The sequence below is a fragment of the Pomacea canaliculata genome, linkage group LG11 (assembly GCF_003073045.1).
Source record: "Pomacea canaliculata isolate SZHN2017 linkage group LG11, ASM307304v1, whole genome shotgun sequence".
Taxonomy (NCBI): Eukaryota; Metazoa; Mollusca; class Gastropoda; order Architaenioglossa; family Ampullariidae; genus Pomacea; species Pomacea canaliculata.
In genome coordinates, this window is record NC_037600.1 from 11,059,325 (window position 1) to 11,079,945 (window position 20,621).

The window sequence follows — 20,621 nt, forward strand, 5'->3', positions numbered from 1 at the left end:
TTAGATTTTATTTCTAACGAGTTTCTTTAACGTACATGCTAATCTCATGAAGTTTTACTTAATATTAAAACACAAAATCGATTACAGGGTCAAAAGCCAACGGATGGCGTTAATATATAATATATAACCTATGTTCAGCCCACATATTCAAACAAAGCAGGAAGACTCATATGTAGCATACACAATCACAAAAAGCGATAATTTTACAAAGTAAGTAAGAAATCAACTAAACATTGTACTTTATGATGTCTCAGAATGTGGAGTCGCTATGTTCACCCCATCACACATGGAGTCCTAGTGTCTATTTAGAAAGTCACGTGATGACATCAGTAACAGAGATTGGCACAGTACAGTACAAAGCATCCAGCTTACTCAGTGTCTTTATCTTATCTCAGAATCGTGGGGATACCTGACAACTACCATGTGACTTTGGCTACAGAAGGAAAAGGATCGACATTTACTAACAATGATGGCGGCTTACGAGCATTTGAAACTATATGAGTAAGCATTGTTGATTCTTTAGGCATGTGACGATTGTTTACAGTTAACTACTAAAACGAGGCTGGGGTATACAAATCTTCCGGTTAAGTAATATTCATTGTTAAGGCTAGCCGAGACTAACAGTGAAGAGCTTTACAAGAGGCTTAGTGTTGGTCTCGGCAGACATCAATCAGTCTACCTACACACGTCCGTGGTATTATCGGACTGTGTTTCCAAGACAAAGAATAGGCTTCACACATTAACCATAATTTTCAGCCGATATATTAAAACCATATAAACAAGAAAACACATCTTTAGTAAGTGCAAACTGAAAACATGAACTGATGAAATCCCCATAAAATCAGTTTAACATCCTAGCTCATCGATGTGTCAGATAACTGAACTGTGAGTCGCTTTATTGTCTTGTTAGAATCACACCTGAGTATATCAATAACACAAGTCTTTGTGACGCCTAGCTGAAGAAAACAAACCTGAGTGCAGATTGATGCACATTATTATATTCAAAGAATTTCTAAAGTCTATTTCTTATTAAAAGGTTTATTCTGAGACTAACAGGCAGTTACATTTGATTTCATCCTTTGAGCTTTGTAGTGTTTGAGTAGAACTCCTCAACATACTATCATCGTTACTAGTTCCCCTTTTTTCTCTTTTGCTTTCCTTTAGTCGTATTTTTAGAAGCCATTTTATCTTTTCTTAAACCAGAAGAAGACAGACAATAAACTCAGTCGTACCACCGCCACCATACAACACTGTTCAGCAGATTTCCACAGAAGTGATTACAAGTCACGTACAGTCAACTACAACTACTGTGCTGTCTGCTGTGCATTTCACTCATTTTCACAAAACTGCGTTAAAGCTAAAGCAAAACATTAAGATGTGAGCTATGACTCAGTGCCTCGTGAAAGTGTTTAATATACCTACTCAGTATGGAAAGTTTAGTTTTTAAATGAATACAGACATTTTCTTCACGCAGAGGCACAGACACTGTAAGTAATAATTTTACATATTGTGTGACTTTTGAACAGCCTTTTTTTCGAAATTAATGAATGAACCAGAAGCCAAAGGTCGATTCAAGGTATTTAACAAGTAACTAATTGACAGCAGCACTTATGAGTATACTTTCATTGTGCTTACACAATATATAATCTTTGCTAAAACAATATATTACCTCACTCATCTTCATACTAACAAGTTTTCCCTTTTTTCTTTATGTGTGTGTGTGTAGTAGAGGGAATTAGCTCATCCAGGTTTGTTTTTTGTTGTTGTTGTTGTTGTTAAAGTCTTTCAACTGGAAAAAAACATACACAGATACAATGTGTACTCGTCTAGTTTTGGATAGCAATCAGACTGACGAAACAAATTCACTGGAGCTCTCATTGGTAATATCAACGCTCAAGTTGGTGCCATCCTAAATCACAAAAATATTCTAGTTTTATTCTCTCAGCCTTCTTGTTCTCTGATATTCTTCATGTTGTCCAAGACGGAGGAAGGGCTGTCACCTGTAAAACAGACAACAGAGCAGCAGGTACAAGGCTTAGTGCTTTACTTATCAAACAAACAAACATTTGTACAAATGTCAACGTTACTAAAAAAAAAAGAAAAGTCTGTACTCTAACACCAGGAAATAGGTAAGATACTGTCTTCTCTTTCTCTTTATTGCTCATTAACTGCAGTTTTCTAGACACCTTTATGTTATCACCGCTCAAGAGACCGTTATAGTCTCCCCAGGCAATCCCAAACTCCTCTGTGTGATATAAAGTGTGTTTGTGTCAGGAACTCGACTGGTTACGATTGTGTAGTGTGTTGTTGTGACTGCAGGTAACTAACCATTGTTTAGTATGGAGACTAGTATTCACTGTAAACTCATTTGAGGCATTCCCTAATAGGCCTGTGGGGCAGAAAGAGTGAGTGAAGCTTGTGAAGGAAAGAGTCGGGAAGGATATAGTTCCTTGTCCAGCCAATGAGGGAAAATAAAGGAACTACATGCCTGGACAAGTCCCAAAGTTGACAGAAGAACCGCACCGAAATGTTACAGATATTACAAAGGTTCTACCTCCCTCATAGTTGTAACAGGTGGAACTACTGGAACTGCCAACCGAGGCTCATTTGTTTCAAAGAATATTGAGATTTTACCCGGAGGCGGGGATAACTGTCGCTACTCCCAGGATAACGGAGAGGATCCACTGATGGATAATTTTCTTGCTGTGTTGTGATTAGTCTAACAACCTAGTGACCCAGAGATGCTACCTTTGCTTTTGGAAAGGCCGCGTGGCGGACATCTTGAGTGAAAGTAGTTTATAGTTTGTGAAAGCCAATTAGTGGATCCATACCCTTTATCGGACATTGGAATTTCTTGGTTTTGAAAAAAAAAAACCCAAGCTTTAGAGACTGTGACCCAAGAGGTCCTGGTTAATGGCGCTTTCCACAGATGACGTCACGATCTAGGGCTTCTGGGAATGCAAAGCGGACAAGTATATTCCCCACATGTACTACACCAGCGTTTGTAGCGAATGCGTTGCTGTGCAGTTTATTGTTAAAAAAAGACAAAACGTGAACGTGTAAAAATGCGGTTTTGATTTTTTATTTTTCTCTTTGTTTACTATGAAGCAGAACACTACTTGTAACCTATAATATTAATTACTATACAGATTTATTTACGATACTTTTCTGTCATATGCCCCTGAATGAATTGATAGGTTGACCATCAGTTTAACACCAAAAATTCTTTTCAGTCTGTTTTTGGTAAAAAATACTCCCACATTTCTGTCTTTGACCAATACATGTGGTACATTAGCATTTCACTTGCTTTTAAATACATAAGCTACTCTGAAAATTTACCAAACAGCATCCAAGAAAAACCATTTGGGAGGCAACACAACTGAGGCTTAGTGGGATAGTTCCACTGAGAAGCATGAACTTTTTCAGTCTTTCATTAAAGTGTTCTACATGAATTCTTGCCTTGGCTACCCTCCTTGTATCCATCTCCTGTTCTGCAGACAGGCTAGCTCGCTTATCTAGAAATGCAGGGATTTTTATAGTAGCCTGTCTTGACAAAAGCAAATCCTACACTTTAAACCCTTTGTCCACAAGCAAAACATCTCCTTGTTCAATGTGTTGTAGAATGCCACATTTCTCAAACATATCAACAAAACATGCAGCACCTTTAGGGGGGACTGCAATCAGTCCTTTCATTGTGGTGTGGTGCTTGTAAGAGGAATACACATTGCCTTGCTGCCCATAATCCCTGGGTGTCTGACAAAAGAATTGTGTGCAGTCTACAGAGTATCTGACATTTTTAAACTATCTAAACACTCTTGGCAAAGATGTTTTAACTATATCCTTTGTTGGGAATATAGGTACATTCATAGACTTGAAGTGTAGGAACATAAAGTGATAAAAATTTGCTCTCAAACGATTCAGATGTGTCAAACATGTAGGCAATCATTTTCAGTGAAAGTCCTTTTCGCAGCCTCAGAAGTGTAATGAAAAGTTCCTATTTTGGGGTAAAACGCCTAGATGGACCAGTTTTCTTCTCATTTGTCCCGTCGATAATGTGCAGGTTGGTCGCCACGTTGAACTGGAGCCTTCCTTTGACGTCTCTGTCGGATTTGTGTTTCCTCGTGTGTAAGCGTCGCTAATATTGGTTCGTCTTCTCAGAAGTTGGGCTTTTCTACCACGAAAATGCAGAGAGCAGATATATGTGTTCTGTTGTCTTTCCCACTGCATGGGTCATGTTGTCACTGTCTTACCAGGCTTTGGGAATGGAATAAAAAAACATCCCCTCCTCTAATCGCTCTGGATATCTGGAGTCCGATTTACATAAACCCCAACAGCATTGCTTGGTTCCTCCTGTTTTCACCATTGTTTCAGAGATTAATATAAAAAAATGTCGCCGTAGCGTAAACAGAAAGAACAACGTGCAGTGTTTGCCCGCAAAGCAATCCCATGATTCTCTGCTGCGTGACGTCACAATCTATTTTTAGCAACCTGAGAAAGCGCTATTAAGAAAACTGTGCGATAGTGTAAAACATATAAATAGATATAGAGGAATTCATATGTTTATGTATTTATTTGTTGTTTTCAACACTGCATGACGTTCTTTAGTAAAATTGATCTTTAAGATACAGTGTTTGGTTGTAAACATATATACATTAGGGATCATGCATAGAAAAGAGGAAAAAAACTTAAAAGGAAATAACTATGACAACAACAAATGAAGCTAATTAAGTTAAAAAAAATTCACTGGGCACTGAGACAGTCACCGATCTATGTTTGTTTTCTTCTGTCAGTGTCAGTGTCTGCCTGTATGACTGATTGTGTCTCTTACCTTAGTAACTGAATCGTCAATACTAAAGACAGCAAACCAGGGTTGTGTAACATCTTCTGCTGCAACACCCTGGTCCTGTCCGTTGATGTAGAGGTGAAGGTCGTTGGATGAGGTCACCAGTACCCCGACTCGACTCCCGACTTTAAGTCTGCTGAGACCTTTTGCGAGCGGTAACGGCACCTACATATAAATACCTGATATTTTTATTTTATTAATAAAATATTGGGCGTGGAGTGAGCCCCAAGCCTTGACCTCCGTCTTTAACTGTAACACGCACTTTTCGACATCTCTCTTTTTGTAAGTGAGTACGAGAAAAAATGCTTGAAACTTGTTAGGTATGAGCAGGGTGATTTTATTGACTTGATGTACGAAAAAAGATTTTGTTTACACACTAGGGTCTGATTTATTTTGGTCAGTTAAAGCTTTAGTTTAATTTTTCCAAACGGGTTTTTCTCGGCTTCAGAAAACATTTTTACAAATCAAGTCTTATAACACACTTCCATTGTTTTATCCACAATTTATTAAAGTTACTGTGCAACAAATCAAACCGCCTAAATAACTTATCCTATCTCACCTAAGTCAGCCTATACGCATCCGTCTCAGGCCTCTCTGATTGGCCTAATCTTGTATATTTAAGATGTTTGTAGGTTTTTATTTACAGTAGGAAAATATTTTTCTTTTAATTTGGGAATAACATTTTTCCCTAAGTTTTACTTGCTATTGGAAAAGAAAAGAAAATCCAATGAAATCTTCAATTATGCTTTGTGTAATAAAAAAGTGAAAATAAGCGAATGATGCTCAGATTCATCTCTTACACAAAGACCAAACCACAAGTCATCTGCAATCACAGACATGAAGACTTACACGTTCTCGCTGGTAGTAGACCTCACCGGGCACGATGATAACGGAGTCTTGCAGGTCTTCAACCCACTGTGTGACAGGAAGGTGTGCAGGAGAAATTCTTGTCACACCCAGTGCTAGACTGTTGTACAACCCTGTTACTGCGTCCACTCTGACCTGCGTCAACATCCCAGTGTCATGACATGTCAAGCTGTGACAGCTGATTAGGATGAGTATTTGCACTAAAGGATGTCAATCTCTCAGTAAAGCCACAAGCGTGAAAAGAGAAAGTACGTATTGAGACTACTTAATCCGTCCTCAGTAAGCTGTCATCAACTAATATTTAGGATCTTTAGAAAATGGAAACAAAACATTTCAAAATGATTTTTTTGGTTTGTGTCTGTACCCTGTAAAAGAAAGAAAAGTAAATAAAAGTAACTTTTATTATAAGTCCGATTTATTTATAACAGTACTAATCATCATTATAATGATAATCGTTTTCATCATCATAGTTTTAGTCAAATATCTTACTTCATACAAGACGTTCGCTAACATAGGGTCACGTGACACGACCACCCAGTCACCGTATGTAGTCCGCTGTATCATCTCCGCGGTCCTGTTACCGTTCGTCAGACGAATGTTGTTTCCGCAGTTGTCGTGGAACACAAGGACTGGTGGCTGTGAGACCAACTGTAAATAATATTCTTTTGTCCATGAAAATTATTAACAGATGGATATACTGTGTTTATTAACTAAAAATGTTCTGTTATTAGTGTTATGAGTTGTATTTGATAATTATTTTTTCTGCTGAGATCTATAATCATACTCTTCGGAAAGTCTTGTGTCTGTAAGAGTCCACTTCCCATACATTAAATCATATCACACATTAACCTTTACATTCGTTTGAAGAATTTACAGGGATGACTTCATAAAACATTCATTCTGAAATAAATTTAACGAAACTACAACAGACTGTGTGTGTGTGTCTTTAAGTTTTTATGTAAGGAAATGGGATATGCACTTTTGTGATCTGGTTTTGCTAGTTACAATGTTATTCCTGACATTTATTCAAGGTCTAAACAACAGTCACATCAGGATCTTGATAAAGATGTATAACAGTTAAATTTTCTCTATTTACTTTGACAGCTGTAGCAATAAGTAATGAACAATTATTTAGTGATGCTGTGTAGATACTTTGCATCCTCTTAAACCTTTTAACAAAAGCCTTCTCATAGAACTTTCTTCTGTCTGGATCGAGTGTGTGTGCGCGTTCGGTTGTATCCAGTTAAGTTCTAATGTAATGGTTGAGTGTATCGGTGTTAGGTATCACACACAAAAATACAAAAAGAAAGAATACTTTGAATCTATTACAATGCTTCCTAAAATAATACATTTCCTGAACACATGTCACATGACCAGACTGTTTTCATAATGTATTTTAAGATGATTTAAAGATTATGACGACCTGCTTGTTAAAACTTATGCACCCCGATGTGGTAAGAATTCAGCGGGCATAGATAACACAGATATGTGTCAAACGTGCTTCCTCTCTGTTTTGAATCACATATACACACACTACATATAACTCCATTTTCGCTTTGTCACTAGCTGCTGATACAAGGGAGGGAAAAAAGCTTTCTTAAGAAATGGAAAAAGACTTGCAAACAAAACTATTGCTTAAATGTTACAAAAACCCCGAAGGAAGAGAGAATTAATTTGACAGGTCTTAACCATAGAATACTGTTCATTTAATCAACAAAGTCACTGATGTGATTCAATACCCAACTGTATTAACCTATTACCGACCTGCAGTCAAAGACTTTTATCCAACACAAGTATATGTACGTGTGCATACGATTGTATTTGTTTAAATTCAAATTTAAATTGTGGGTGAAGAAACATTTGAAATAGTGAAGCCGTTTGTTACAATTTCTGTACTTAATTCTGTTACACTTGAATGATAGGACCGCTTCCTTCTTGCACATACACACACACATACACACACAATGTCCAGTTGTCATCACTTGTTCACAAAGGTGTCGACGATATGCGTGTGTAGGATATGCGCTATATAAATCTTCACTTATCATTATTATTATTATATATTGTTAGCGCGCTTTCTGCCACACTGGACTGTGTTTAGTTTGTGTGTGTGTGTGTGTGCAAAAGGTTGTGTCTGCTTAGGTTTAAATGTTGTATGCTCACTAAAATGCAACATTTACTAAACGTGTGTAACAGTAAGCCTGACCAAAATAAGGACAAATATTAAAATGGAATGTTACATGCTTTAAGGTTGTTGATGACTTTCTTTAAAAAAGTGTAAATGGAAAATTATATACATACCTTCTTCCAGCTGTTAGAGCTTTTACAGTTAAGGAAATCAAGCAAATGTTCAAAACTGTTTCTTTATATGTTTTATAATATATATATATAGACGATGCTAACAATATTGAAAACATTTTTACCTGGCTTTTCTTTACAAACTTTTTCTTTTTTGAAGAATCACTTGGCAGGTAAGGCTAGTAACAGAAAGAGAAGATTGAGAAATATGCGATCTTGGATTGCTAAATGTAATATTGCATTCTTCCCCTAAATGAGTTACTCGTGAAATTTCTAGGCGTGTAATGTGATAGAAAATAGGTGAAAAATATTTTACACAATTTACAGACATACTTGCATATAGCTACATTAATATTTACATCACGAGTAAAAATAAAATGTGTAAAAAGATTATTTACCTTGATTTGCTTATCAGTCTTTTCCACTTTGAACGGGCAGCTTGAGAAGGAACTCTATTAACAGACAGAGAGCATTGAGAAACATGTCATTTGATGATCCCCAACTTGATTAACAGTCTGAAAACAAGACTCTTGTAAGAATTTTTCTTTGAGTTAGTTTGCATATTTAAAAAAAGTTTATATCATTTACTGCTTCTCTTTATTTTAATGTTTATTCTTTTCAGTTACTCTAAAAGGAATTTAGTGGGACAGAGACAGAAAAGGTTGTAAATCGTTGACTTCATTAAATTGTTCACTTGCTTCACTGACCACAACTAATGGCTCTTATATATGTTTCATCTTGTACATAGCGCAGTTAAATAATATACATATACATAAACAAATTAAAGTTTAAAAATCTATTATATGTATATCACCAAAAACAGTTATTTATTATGATTGCATACTAGTTTCACATACCATTAGTATGGAGACTTTATTTGTCTGTTACTGAATGCATTTGATGTCGTAATTAATATAAAAGTAAAAATAGACATTTAAAAATGAATGGTTTGTCCATAAATATGCATATCTATACACTTTTATAATATAAATTAATACAAATAATACAAATTAAGTGTGTAATGTATAAATCTATTACAATCATCAATATAGTATCTTAAAATACATAACAATTACCAATTACTCATTACAATTTCATCCCAAATAAAAAATTCGAATATAATTTACTAATAAATAACGGGTCTAAGAATTTTCTTGACGGGTTACTCTAAGTGACTGTTATTTATACGACCACGTTAATATAAGTATCAACCGTTATCACAAACATGCAGAGTGACATCTTTTTTCTCTTTCTCTCAAAAATGTTTGCAGACTACATATAACAGCACAGAATGGGATTTTATGTACACACACACCTTTATCTATCGCATTGTAACTTCGACACACTCTCGCTGGATACTTCTACCAGAGAGGAAACGACCTTGAAAAGAGGATGACTGAAAGACGAGGAAACCCTTTTTATCTAACAAAAAACAAACTAATTAATAATACTACAAAAAGCAGTTAACCTTTTTTTTAAACTCAGTCTTCAGCTGCTCCACCTTCAGTAGCTCGTCTTCTACCCGTCTCACAACTTCTTGACTCCATTTTACACTTGACAAGGGCATCTCCCACAACTCTTGTTTCAAGTCAGCGCTAAGGTCGAGGCTGTTGACTCTGTCTGTCAGATCCTGTGTCATGTGTATCAGTGCAGGACGTGGTGACACTGCCATGACTCGCGTCACAATGTGTTTGTGTGACGTCACTTTCCCTAGACGGTAGCTTAGGGCAGTCTTGACGTCACGTAATGAATTCCTGATTTGCAGATGTGACGTGCTAGTCTTTTCTTTCAACCTCACACGGAAATCTTCAACAGCTTGTGAAGACGGTCACATGTCTTGTCCACATGCGCCATGTCTTCTTGTTCGCTGACATCAACTTCCTGTAGACGTGACGTCACCTGACCTATAGCCTGCTCTAGCTTCTGCTCCGCTTCTACCAGAATCTTTGTTAGATCGGTAAGTGAGTTTTCAGATAATTGTATTTCATAGTCAAAATCGCTTACTTTTGAACATTCTGTGTGTTTCTGAACCTTACAGAATTTACAGACAGCGAGTCGGTGACAGAAGCAAAAGCTGTCCGCCTGTTTGTCGCCGTGGTCAGCACACAGTGCAGGGCGGCTGGCAGCCAGACGTTCAGGTGTCACAGTGCTGACACTCTCCACATCGTGACTGCGGGTCATAGGAAGTTTTTATGAGCCTTTGTACAGGCTGAACACAACATGACCTGACACTGCATACAGATGAAGTCCGCCCTGACGTCCTCACACACACAACAAAGGTGATCTTTACTCAGCACACGAGCGCTCTCCACCAGCGCTTCCATCACAAAGTCTGTCGGCAGGGCGTCAACAGTGTCGGACGAGCTTCTATCTGACTGCTCTACTATAGGACATCTACACAGCGGACACCCGGCATCAGGTTTGGAATCCATCCAGGAGATGACACATTCTCGACACAGGAGATGACCACAGGGTAGAATCTTTGGTGTGATGAAATCATTCGTGCACACGGCACACTCTCTTTCGTGTGGCTCAGCCATCTTGAATAATCTGAAGATACAAAACATTAAAACATAATGCTCAGTTTGTAGTCTTAGTGATTATTTCTTTATGACAACATATAGTGTAAATACATTTAGGCAAATAGTACTGCTGAGTTTTTGAAGAGGTATTTTCGAGTGGAACAAAATCAAGCAAAAGAGAAGTACATTTCAAGAAGAATAAAGGTTTAACGAAAAAGAAAATATGTCAGCAGGTTGTCAAGAGTATAGCACGAACCTCGATCTAACTTCTCTACGATAAAACACCTACACAGCTGACAACTGGTTTTTTTTTGGAATCCGTCAGAGAAATGACACATTGTCGACACAATAGAAAAAAAAAAGATAGATAAATATTTAGAGTAATAATTTATTGTCGATCATTGGACGTTGTCTTTCGTTTGGCTGAGCCATCTTTGAGTCTATGTTACTGATGTTACCAAACAGAAACATGACAAATTTTCTTCCTTTCTTACTCGACGGGATAAGCTTTAAATTTTAAATACAAATTTCGTAGATGAAGATTAATGAGATGTGACATTGAGGAAAGGAAGAATTAAAACAATGTTAGTTTAGTAGACATCGTTGACTGTTCCTGCAGTTTCTCTATTGCTGATTGTTTGTAACTTAGTCTTACACCTTGCAGGTTGAATGTTCTGGACGTAGAAAGAAAAGAAATGAAGCATGAAATAAAAGAAGAAATAAAACGAATGTCTCTTGAGATTAAAGACAATAGCAGAATTTCAGCTGATTACATGAATTCTTTTTAATTTTTAATGATGTAATTTGAACAGAGTGATTAGTGGCAGCAGTGAGGTACAGATACACAACCAGTTAGCGAACTGAGGAAATGAAACTGTCGTGAAGAACTTATGATCCAGCACCTGACCTCTCATACTTGTTATTATAATTCTGTACAAGCTCTAGGCTGCTACAGCAAACTGTGAACATAACTCAACACCTGAAGCAATAAATGTCACTACACAACGGCTGACCTACTTGACTCACCCTCTACTCACAGTACATGGCGGGTAGGTGACACACAGACCAGGAACTTACTCAATGTGTCGACACTAAGTAGTGTAAGTAGTTAGTTTACTCACCTGCTCCTTTAGATAAACAATTGCTAAATTTGTAGAGGCTTTAATCTGCCTGACTTGTAAGTCTACATAAGTATTTCAGACCAAAGAGTCTATTTAGTTCAGAGTGTTTGTCGCTACGACGACCGGTCGTGTCTGTGTACGTCACGTGATATTTATAGACACAGCAACTAATTTGGAAATTCCCGTTACAATAATTTTGTACACACTATGTCAAACTTTGTTCAAAGCATTATCTATCATGACCTGTAATTTTGTTGCACAGAATGAGAATAATTGTGGGTAAGTGGTCATGCAGACAGGTAAATAAGAATAGAAGATGCTAGAAACACGTGGTCACCACGTTACTTGAAGGAGCTACCAAGGTCTGGGGGGGGGGGCATTGGTGTTTTACGCCGTGTCAGCAACTAAGGCTATATTACGGCAAGCAGCCAGCCCCGTAAACAGATGCCACGTGCAGAGAAAGATCAGCGTGCCCGAGACGAGAAATGAACTCAGGGCAGCCAACCTTCACTGTATTGGTGACAGGCGCTAACAGCGCTAACCGTTGCGCCACCGGGCCGCTACGAAGGTCTGGGAGTGGAAAGTAGGGAGCTAGGGGCTTGTGAAGGCTCCCTGACTATGAAGTAGGGAGCCACACAGTTCCACTTACTACAGTCTCCCTCCAGCAGACGACACTGTGAGTATTGTTGTCTTGTGCTATTTATATATAAGTGACGTCATTGTAACGTATGCATGGATTACTTATTAATCTATCTCTCAAGTAAACATGTTAATCGTTTGCTTTTAGGTTATTCTGGTACATTATCAAGTGTCCTCTGTTTTAACATGAGAAGAGTGGCACAAATAGAAGAAATACTTTCTCTAGAAAGTGTATTTCACCTTCCTTAGCTTTACATAGTGCAATGGTAGTGAAGGTAATTATCTACTGAGCGTAAAACTTTCGACGTTTGGCTGTTTTCTCTGTCAGTTGATATCTACATATACTTTAGACGGACCGAAACCATTCTATGCTTACTGTGACTTTGTTGTCACTTTGCTATCTCTATCCACTTGTCCAGCGTGGGTCTTGATTAACTGTAGAGACTGGAATGTGAAAGCAAAACCATTTAATTGTCTTTAGTTTGTCACAAAAATTCTTTTCTAGGTATTGGAGTGCCCTCACCTACCATCCACTACTTGTGTGATGATGTGTCTTTCACTGATGTCCACATCCTTCTGACGAGAGTAAAAAAATTTCACCACCATTAGTTGCTGTTGTTTATTTTTAAGCTGCCCAGTGAAAAACGTTTTCTAGAAATGTGAGAAATGTGAATTTATGCTTACAATTGAAGAAACGTAAAATATTATAAAAATTAAAATATGTGAAGTATAAGAAAATTAAAAACAGGTTCATTGTTTATCTCTCTTTGTGAGACAATAGCTGTATACACACTTGAGAATACAAGCGGAAATAAACATACTACTCTGTGCATGTCATTGTCTGTGTATCGTTATTTGTACATCTGAGTTGTGCTTCTCATATACGAATCTGCGAACTTCTGCGTTTCTGAATACAGTTGATGAAAATCGAAAAAAAAAATCAAAAATTCAACTTTCATAAACATTTTTGTAAGGCAGGCCGCATGTCTGTGCGTTCCGTCCGTCCTGTAGTAAAGAGTGCAAGCATAAGAAGAAAATACAAGTATACGATGTAGAAATTTAAATATCATTAGATTTTATTAATTTTATTTGATTTGATTAACTGTAGAGACTCGAATGTGAAAGCAAAAACATTTAATTGTCTTTAGTTTGTCACAAAAATTCTTTTCTACGTATTGCAGAGCCCTCACCTACCATCCACTACTTGTGTGATGATGTCTTTCACTGATGTCCACATCCTTCTGACGGGAGTAAACTTTTCATTAACATTAATTGCTGTTAATTTTTAAGCTGCCCAGTTAAAAACTTTTTTCTAGAAATGTGAGTGGAGCTACTTTCCATGTAAGTCTCTTTTACTAAAGCTTAATAACGCTTCTGTTTATAGTTGATAAAAATCTAGAAAAAAAGTAATTTAAAAATTAAACTTTCATAAACAATTTTTTTATGCAGGCCACAAGTCTGTTTGTGCATTTAGTCTGTCCTGTACTAAAGAATACAAGCGTAAGAAAAAAATACAAGTATACTCGAAATATAAATTTTAATATCATTAGATTTTATTGCTAACGAGTTTCTTTAACATACATGCTAATCTCATGAAGTTTTACTTATCAAAGCATAAAGTGGATTACACGGTCAAAAGCCGACAGATGGTGTTAACATATAATATATAACCTACGTTAAACCCACATAGTAAAATAAAGTAGGAAGACACATCTGTAGCATACACAATCAGAAAAAGCGATAATTTTACAAAGTAAGTAGAAAATCAGCTAAACATTGTTGCTTCATGCTGTATCAGAATGTGGAGTCGCTATCTTCACCCCATCACACATGGAGTCCTAGCCACACTAACAGATATCAGTAACACAGAGGTTGGCACAGTACAGACCTCGGAGGTCGTCTCACCATCTCTTAGTGGTGTTGTAGTAGCGCAGTGACATCGGTAGAAGTCCACCGTAGTCTGGTCATACCTGGGTTCTATCTACTTGACATTCTGTCCACTTCTTTGCATGGATCTTTTAAGTAATACACACTTAAGAAAAAAATTCTTTTGGGCGTATGCAGAATGACAAAAAAGTAAAACAAATTTAAGTAAGTCTGATTAATGTTTGTTAATTGTTAGGAATGATCACATTTTCTCTTTTATTGTACATGATCAGCGCCACCACAGTAACTGACCTATACAAAGCATTCAGCTTACTCAGTGTGTTTATCTTATCTCAGAATCGTGGGGATACCTGACAACTACCATGTGACTTTGGCTACAGAAGGAAAAGGATTGACGTCTGCTGACAATGATTGTGGCTAACGTGCATTTGAAACTATATGAGGAAAGGATTGTTGATACTTTAGGCATGTGACGATTTTTTCAAGTTAATTACTAGAATGAGGCTGGTGTATACAAATCTTCCGGTTATGTAACATTCATTGCTAAGGCTCTCCGAGACTAGCAGCGAAGAAACAAATTCACTGGAGCTCTCATTGGTAATTTCAACGCCCAGGTTGATGCTATCGTCAGTTTTACAGTCTCAGCCTCTGTACTCTGATATTCGTTATGTCCTCCTAGATGAAGGAAGCGCTGTCACCTGTAAAACAGACAATAGGGCAGCAGGTACAAAGCTTAGTGCTTTACTGATAGAACCAACAAACATTTGTTCAAGTGTTAACTTTACTAATAAATGTCTGTACGCCAACTCCAGGTAGATAGGTAAATTGTTTTCTGTTTAATACTCATTAACTGGAACTTTCTGGACATCCTCACGTTATCACCGTTAAAGAGACCGTTATAGTCTCCCCAGTGATCCCAAACTTCTCTGTGTAATATAAAGTGTATTTGTAGTAGGAACCAAAGGTATCGTACCTGATTGGTTACGATTGTGTAGTGTGTTGTCGTGACTGCAAGACAAGGTAACTAAACATTGTTTAGTAGGGAGGCTGTTTTTCACTGTAAACTCCATTGAGGCATTCCCTAAAAGATATGTGTGAAAGTTGTGAAGGAAAGAGTGCGGAAGAATGTAATCCCTTGCCCAGCCAGTGGGCGAAGAACGGCGGAACAAGGTTTCCAGACTCGCTTCAAATAAGAAAGAAGACGATTTATCTTTCCATCTACGTTGTAGTCGACATTAGAACCACAACGTAATATTACAAAGGTTCTACACAACTAACAGTTTCAGCAGGCAGTTTAAAAGAATATTGAGATTCCACTGAAAGGCGGCGTAACTGTCGCTACTCCCAAGCAACGGAGAGGCTTTACTGACATGTTTCATCCTGTGTTGTGACGAGTCAAACCCAGAGACAAGAGACGCCACCTTTTTTTTCGAAAGTTTATAGTTCGTGAAAACCAATTGGCGGACCCAGGTCCGGTATCGGACGTTGGAAATTCCAGGTTTTGAAGTAACGAAATTTTACAGACTGTGACCCAAGAGGTCCTTGTGGATTAAAAAAAAACTGCCATAGTGTGGAATATATAAATAGACATAAAGAAATTCATGTGTTTGTGTAATAATGTTCTCGTGTTTTAACCCTGCATGACTTTCCTTAGTTACATTGATTGTTAAGTTTTAGTGTTTGGTTGTAATCATGTATACCTTAATAATATTGCTTAGGAAAAATTAAACAAATATATAAGAATAACTAGTATAAGAAGAAATGATAATCCAGTAAAACAATTCCACTGGGCACTGAGACGCCCACCTGCAGATGTTTGTTTTTTGTTTTATGACGCGTGTCGGTGTGAGTGTCTGCCTGTATGACTCACTGTGATGTTTGTGATAACCTGTGTCTCTTACCTTACTAACTGAACTACCAATACTAAAGACAGCAAACCAGGGTTGTGTAACATTTTTTGCTGCAACGCCCTGGTCCTGTCCGTTGATGTAGAGGTGAAGGTCGTTGGATGAGGTCACCAGTACCCCGACTCGACTCCCGACCTCAAGTCTCGTGAGATCTTCTCCGAGTGGTATCGACATCTACATATAAATACCTGATACTGTTATCTTATGGATAAAATATTGGGCGTGGAGTGAGCATCCCAGCTTGACCTTCGTCATTACCTCTGACACGCACTTTTCCACAAGTATTTTTTGTAACTGTGTACAAGAAAACATGCTTGAAACCTTCTGAAAAATGTTAGGTAGAAGGAGGGTGATTTCATTTTACCATTACTTGATGTACAAAAAAAAAGAGTGTTTGATTAACAACAAGGGTCAGATTTATTTAGGTCAGTAAAAAAATTAGTTCAATTTCTCCAAACGGGGTATTACTCGGCTTCAGAAAACATTTTTACAAATCAAGGCTAATAACACACTTCCATTGTTTTATCCACAATCTTATCAAATTTACTGTCAAAAAAATCAAACCGCCAAAAAAGCTTATCCTATCTCATCTAAGTCAACATATCCGCATTCGTCTAAGGTCTCATTTATTGGCCTCATTCTACATATTGAGATGTTTGTAGGCTTTTATTTACAGTAGGCAAAGATGTAAATTTTAATTTAGGAAAAACATTTGTCTTTAATTAAGTTTTACCTGCTCATTTGAAAAGAAAAGAAAATCCAATAAACCTTCAAGCATGCTTTGTGTAATAAAAAAGCGAAAATAAGTGAATGATACTCAGATTTATCTCTTACACGAAGACTAAACAACAAGCCATCTGCACTCAGAGAGATGAAGACTCACACATTTTCGCTGATAGTAGACCTCACCGGTCCCGATGATAACGGAGTCTTGCAGGTCTTCAGACCATTGTTTCACAGCAAGGTGTGCAGGAGAAATTCTTGTCACACCCAGTGCTAAATTGTTGTACACATTTGTTCCTGCGTCCACTCTGACCTGCATCAACATCCCAGTGTCATGACATGTCAAGCTGTGACAGCTGATTAGGACGACCACTTACACTAGAGGATGTCAATCTTTCAGGAAAGCCACAAACATGACCAGAGAAAGTATGTATTGAGACTACTCAATCCGTCCTCAGTAAGCTTTCATCCAAATTGTATCAACGATATTTAGAAAATGGAAACAAAATAATTCAGAATGATTTTGTTTGTGTCTGTACCCTGTAAAAGAAAGAAACGTAAATAAAAAAGATTTTTTGAAGCCCAATTTATTAATATCAGTACAATCATCATCGTTGTCATCATCTTAGATTTAGTCCAATATCTTACTTCATACAAGACGTTCGCCAACATACGGTCACGTGACACGACCACCCCGTCACCGACGTTATGTGTCCCTATTTTCTCCGCGGTCCTGTTACCGTTCGTCAGACGAATGTTTTTTCCGCAGTTTTGGTGGAACACAAGGACTGCTGCCTGTGTGACCAGCTGTAAATAATATTCTTTTGTCCATGGATGTTATTAACAAATCTATAGTCAATATCTATAATGTTTTATTATAATTGATAATAATAAATACGTAAATAAACTAATAAATAATTAGCATTGTAATACTGTATTGAATTACGAAACAGTTTTAGTATTAGTGTTTTAGAGTTGTATTTTACAGTGGGTTTTTTTTTCGTTAAGATCTGCAATCATACTCTTTGTAAAGTCTTGTATACGTCCACTTACCATACATTAAATCACAACCTACCACTCATAAACCTTTACATTCCTTTAAAGAATGTATCGGTGTTAGGCATCACACGCAAAAATACAAAAAGAAAATATGCTTTAGGTGTATTACAATGTTTCCAAAAATAATACATTTCCTGAGCACTTGTCACATGACCGAACTGTTTTCATAATGTATTTTAATATTGTTTCAAGATTCTGATGACCTTCTTGTAAAAACTTATGCACCCCGATGCGGTAAGAATTCAGCGGGCAAGGATAACACAGATATGATGATGATGATGTAGTTTTATAACGCGCTAGTATCCGCATCACAAAGATGCGCTCAATGCGCGGTGATCCCAGCAGCCACCAAACTGCAGGTCAAATGATAACTTCAAAAAAGTTTAAACAAGTGAGTCTTAAGATTTTTCTTGAAAGATGCAATACTATCAAACTCCTTGGTCGAGAGGGGAAGTGAGTTCAACAAAAGCGGGGCTGCATTAGAGAAGGATCTGAAACCCGCAGTCTTCTTGTTAGCATTCCCTGACTGAACACTCGGTCGTTCAAGTCTGAAGTGTGCTGCTGAACGAAGATATATGACAAATGTGCTCTCTCTCTCTCTCTCTCTCTCTCTCTCTCTCTCTCTCTCTTTATCTCTCGCTCACACATATATACACACTTTACATATAACACCATTTTCGCTTTGTGGCTACCTGTTGATAAAAGGTAGTGAAAAGTAATGTTACAAGAAACCCTAAAAAATCATAAATAATTACAAATGAGAAAATTTTACCTTTGACTCTGTCTTCTGCTGCTTCCACATCGGGAGCTCGTTTACTATCCGTCTCACAAGTTCTTCAAAGCACTCTACACTTGACAAGGGCTCCACCCACACCTCTCTTTGCAAGTTGGCTCTGACGTCGAGGCTGTTGACCCTGTCTGTCAGAGCCTGTGTCATGTGTATCAGTGCAGGACGGGGTGACACTGCCGCCGCTCGCGTCACAATGTGTTTGTGTGACGTCACCTTCCCTACACGGTTGCTAAGGGCAGTCTTGACGTCACGTAATGAATTCCTGACTTGGAGATGTGACGTGCGAGACTTGTCCTTCAACTTGTTACAAACATCTTCCACCAACTTGTGAAGACGGTCACATGCCTTGTCTACCTGCGCCATATCCTTTTGTTCGCTGACATCAATTTTCTGTAGACGTGAAGTCACCTGACCTATAGCCTGCTCTAGCATCTGCTCCGCTTCTACCAGAATCTTTGATAGGTCAGTAAGTGAATTTTGAGCTGCTTCTGCTTCATCCTGAAGAATGTTTACTTCCGGGCATACTTTGTGTTTGTTAGCCTTACAGGCTGAGCAGACAGCGAGGCTGTGATTAGTACAGAAGAACTCCGCGTGTTTGTCGCCGTGGTCAGCACACAGTGCAGGGCGGCTGGCAGCCAGACGTTCAGGTGTCACAGTGCTGACACTCTCCACATCGTGACTGCGGGTCCCTGGGAGTTTGCTATGAACCTTTGTACAGGCTGAACACATCATGTCCTGACACTGCATACAGATGAAGTCCGCCCTGACGTCCTCACACACACAACAAAGGTGATCTTTACTCAGCACACGAGCGCTCTCCACCAGCGCTTCCATCACAAAGTCTGTCGGCAGGGCGTCAACAGTGTCGGACGAACTTCCATCTGACTGCTCTAGTATAGGACATCTACACAGCGGACACCCGGCATTATGTTTAGAATCCATCCAGGAAATGACACATTCTCGACACAGGAGATGACCACAGGGTAGAATCTTTGGAATGGTGAAGTCATTTGTGCACACTGCGCACTCTGTTTCTTGTGGTTGAGCCATCTTTAAATCTCAAAAATTGTACACAAAATTTATATAAAATACGATATTTGTAGTTTTAAGGAATATGGAAAGTTGTCTTCAAACTGAAGTTTCTAGGTCATAATTACTTTAGAAATTAGGTTAGGTGAAGAATGTAACAGATTTAAAAATTAATCAGCAGTCTGAGGAGATTTTTCTCTGGACATTGCATAACTGATTTGACTAATTGCGTAATCGTTTTTGCAGGAAGACCAGTAACCGAGAAAAGGGAGGCAATATTTCTTTGAGAAAAGCAAGAGTTTTTATTTTATTTAGTATGTGCCATTGAAGGCTCTAGAAAGTTCCAACTGCTAAAGCAAATTTTGAACGTAACTGTGTACCTGCACCGATGAATGTCTGTACACAATAACTGACCTGCTTGAGTCACCAAGACAGGACGGTTCGCTGAACACACTCACAGGAATGTTTACAAATGTGTCGATGTTAAACGGTAAACATGTATAGTTTACTTACCGTCTTCGTTAGTTAAACACACAAAATGAGGTTTGAGTATTCCTGGCCTGACAGTGGGCCTGATATTGCCAACGAAATGGTTGAAACTCTTTCCTTTTGATTCTCCTCGCTATGACAACAGACCGTGCTATGACACTGACACAGGTCCCGTGACTTTTGCACAAGTAATTTGGGAATTCCCTTTAACATAGTTCAGTAAACTTTACTTGTTTGTATCAGAAGGAAAACGATTTAAACAATTTAAACTAAAGATTTATTTTAAAAAAGGATTCTTGTAATGACTCGTGTTTAGTTACCTTGAATGATGTCAAAATTGTTATATATTACCGTCTTTTAGTTTGTTCATAATAATAATTGTAAAATGCTTTAATTGTAGCCAGGCATGCAAGAATATAATTGATAAAACACAAGGTGATTTAGATG

At 37.8% G+C, this 20,621-nt stretch overlaps 1 protein-coding gene across 1 annotated transcript; it reads right to left on the reverse strand.

Moving 5' to 3' along the window:
• On the reverse strand, nt 1-19,240 carry LOC112576298 (neuralized-like protein 4). Its single transcript, XM_025258653.1, has 5 exons — nt 18,639-19,240; nt 17,456-17,614; nt 16,968-17,120; nt 16,079-16,258; nt 1-2,000 (listed from the first exon to the last, which is right to left on the reverse strand). Exons 1-5 carry the CDS (start codon nt 19,086-19,088, stop codon nt 1,968-1,970), a joined length of 975 nt encoding a protein of 324 aa, XP_025114438.1. The 5' UTR covers nt 19,089-19,240; the 3' UTR covers nt 1-1,967.
• Between the last annotated feature and the right edge of the window lie 1,381 nt (nt 19,241-20,621).

Coding starts and splice junctions, on each gene's coding strand:
- LOC112576298 (XM_025258653.1), bottom strand. CDS start 19,088: ATGCTAGAGCAGGCTATAGGTCAGGTGACTTCACGTCTACAGAAAATT. Junction 17,615..18,638: donor AGCAGAAGACAGAGTCAAAG/GTAAAATTTTCT, acceptor TATTATTTACAG/CTGGTCACACAGGCAGCAGT. Junction 17,121..17,455: donor TGGCGAACGTCTTGTATGAA/GTAAGATATTGG, acceptor ATGTTGATGCAG/GTCAGAGTGGACGCAGGAAC.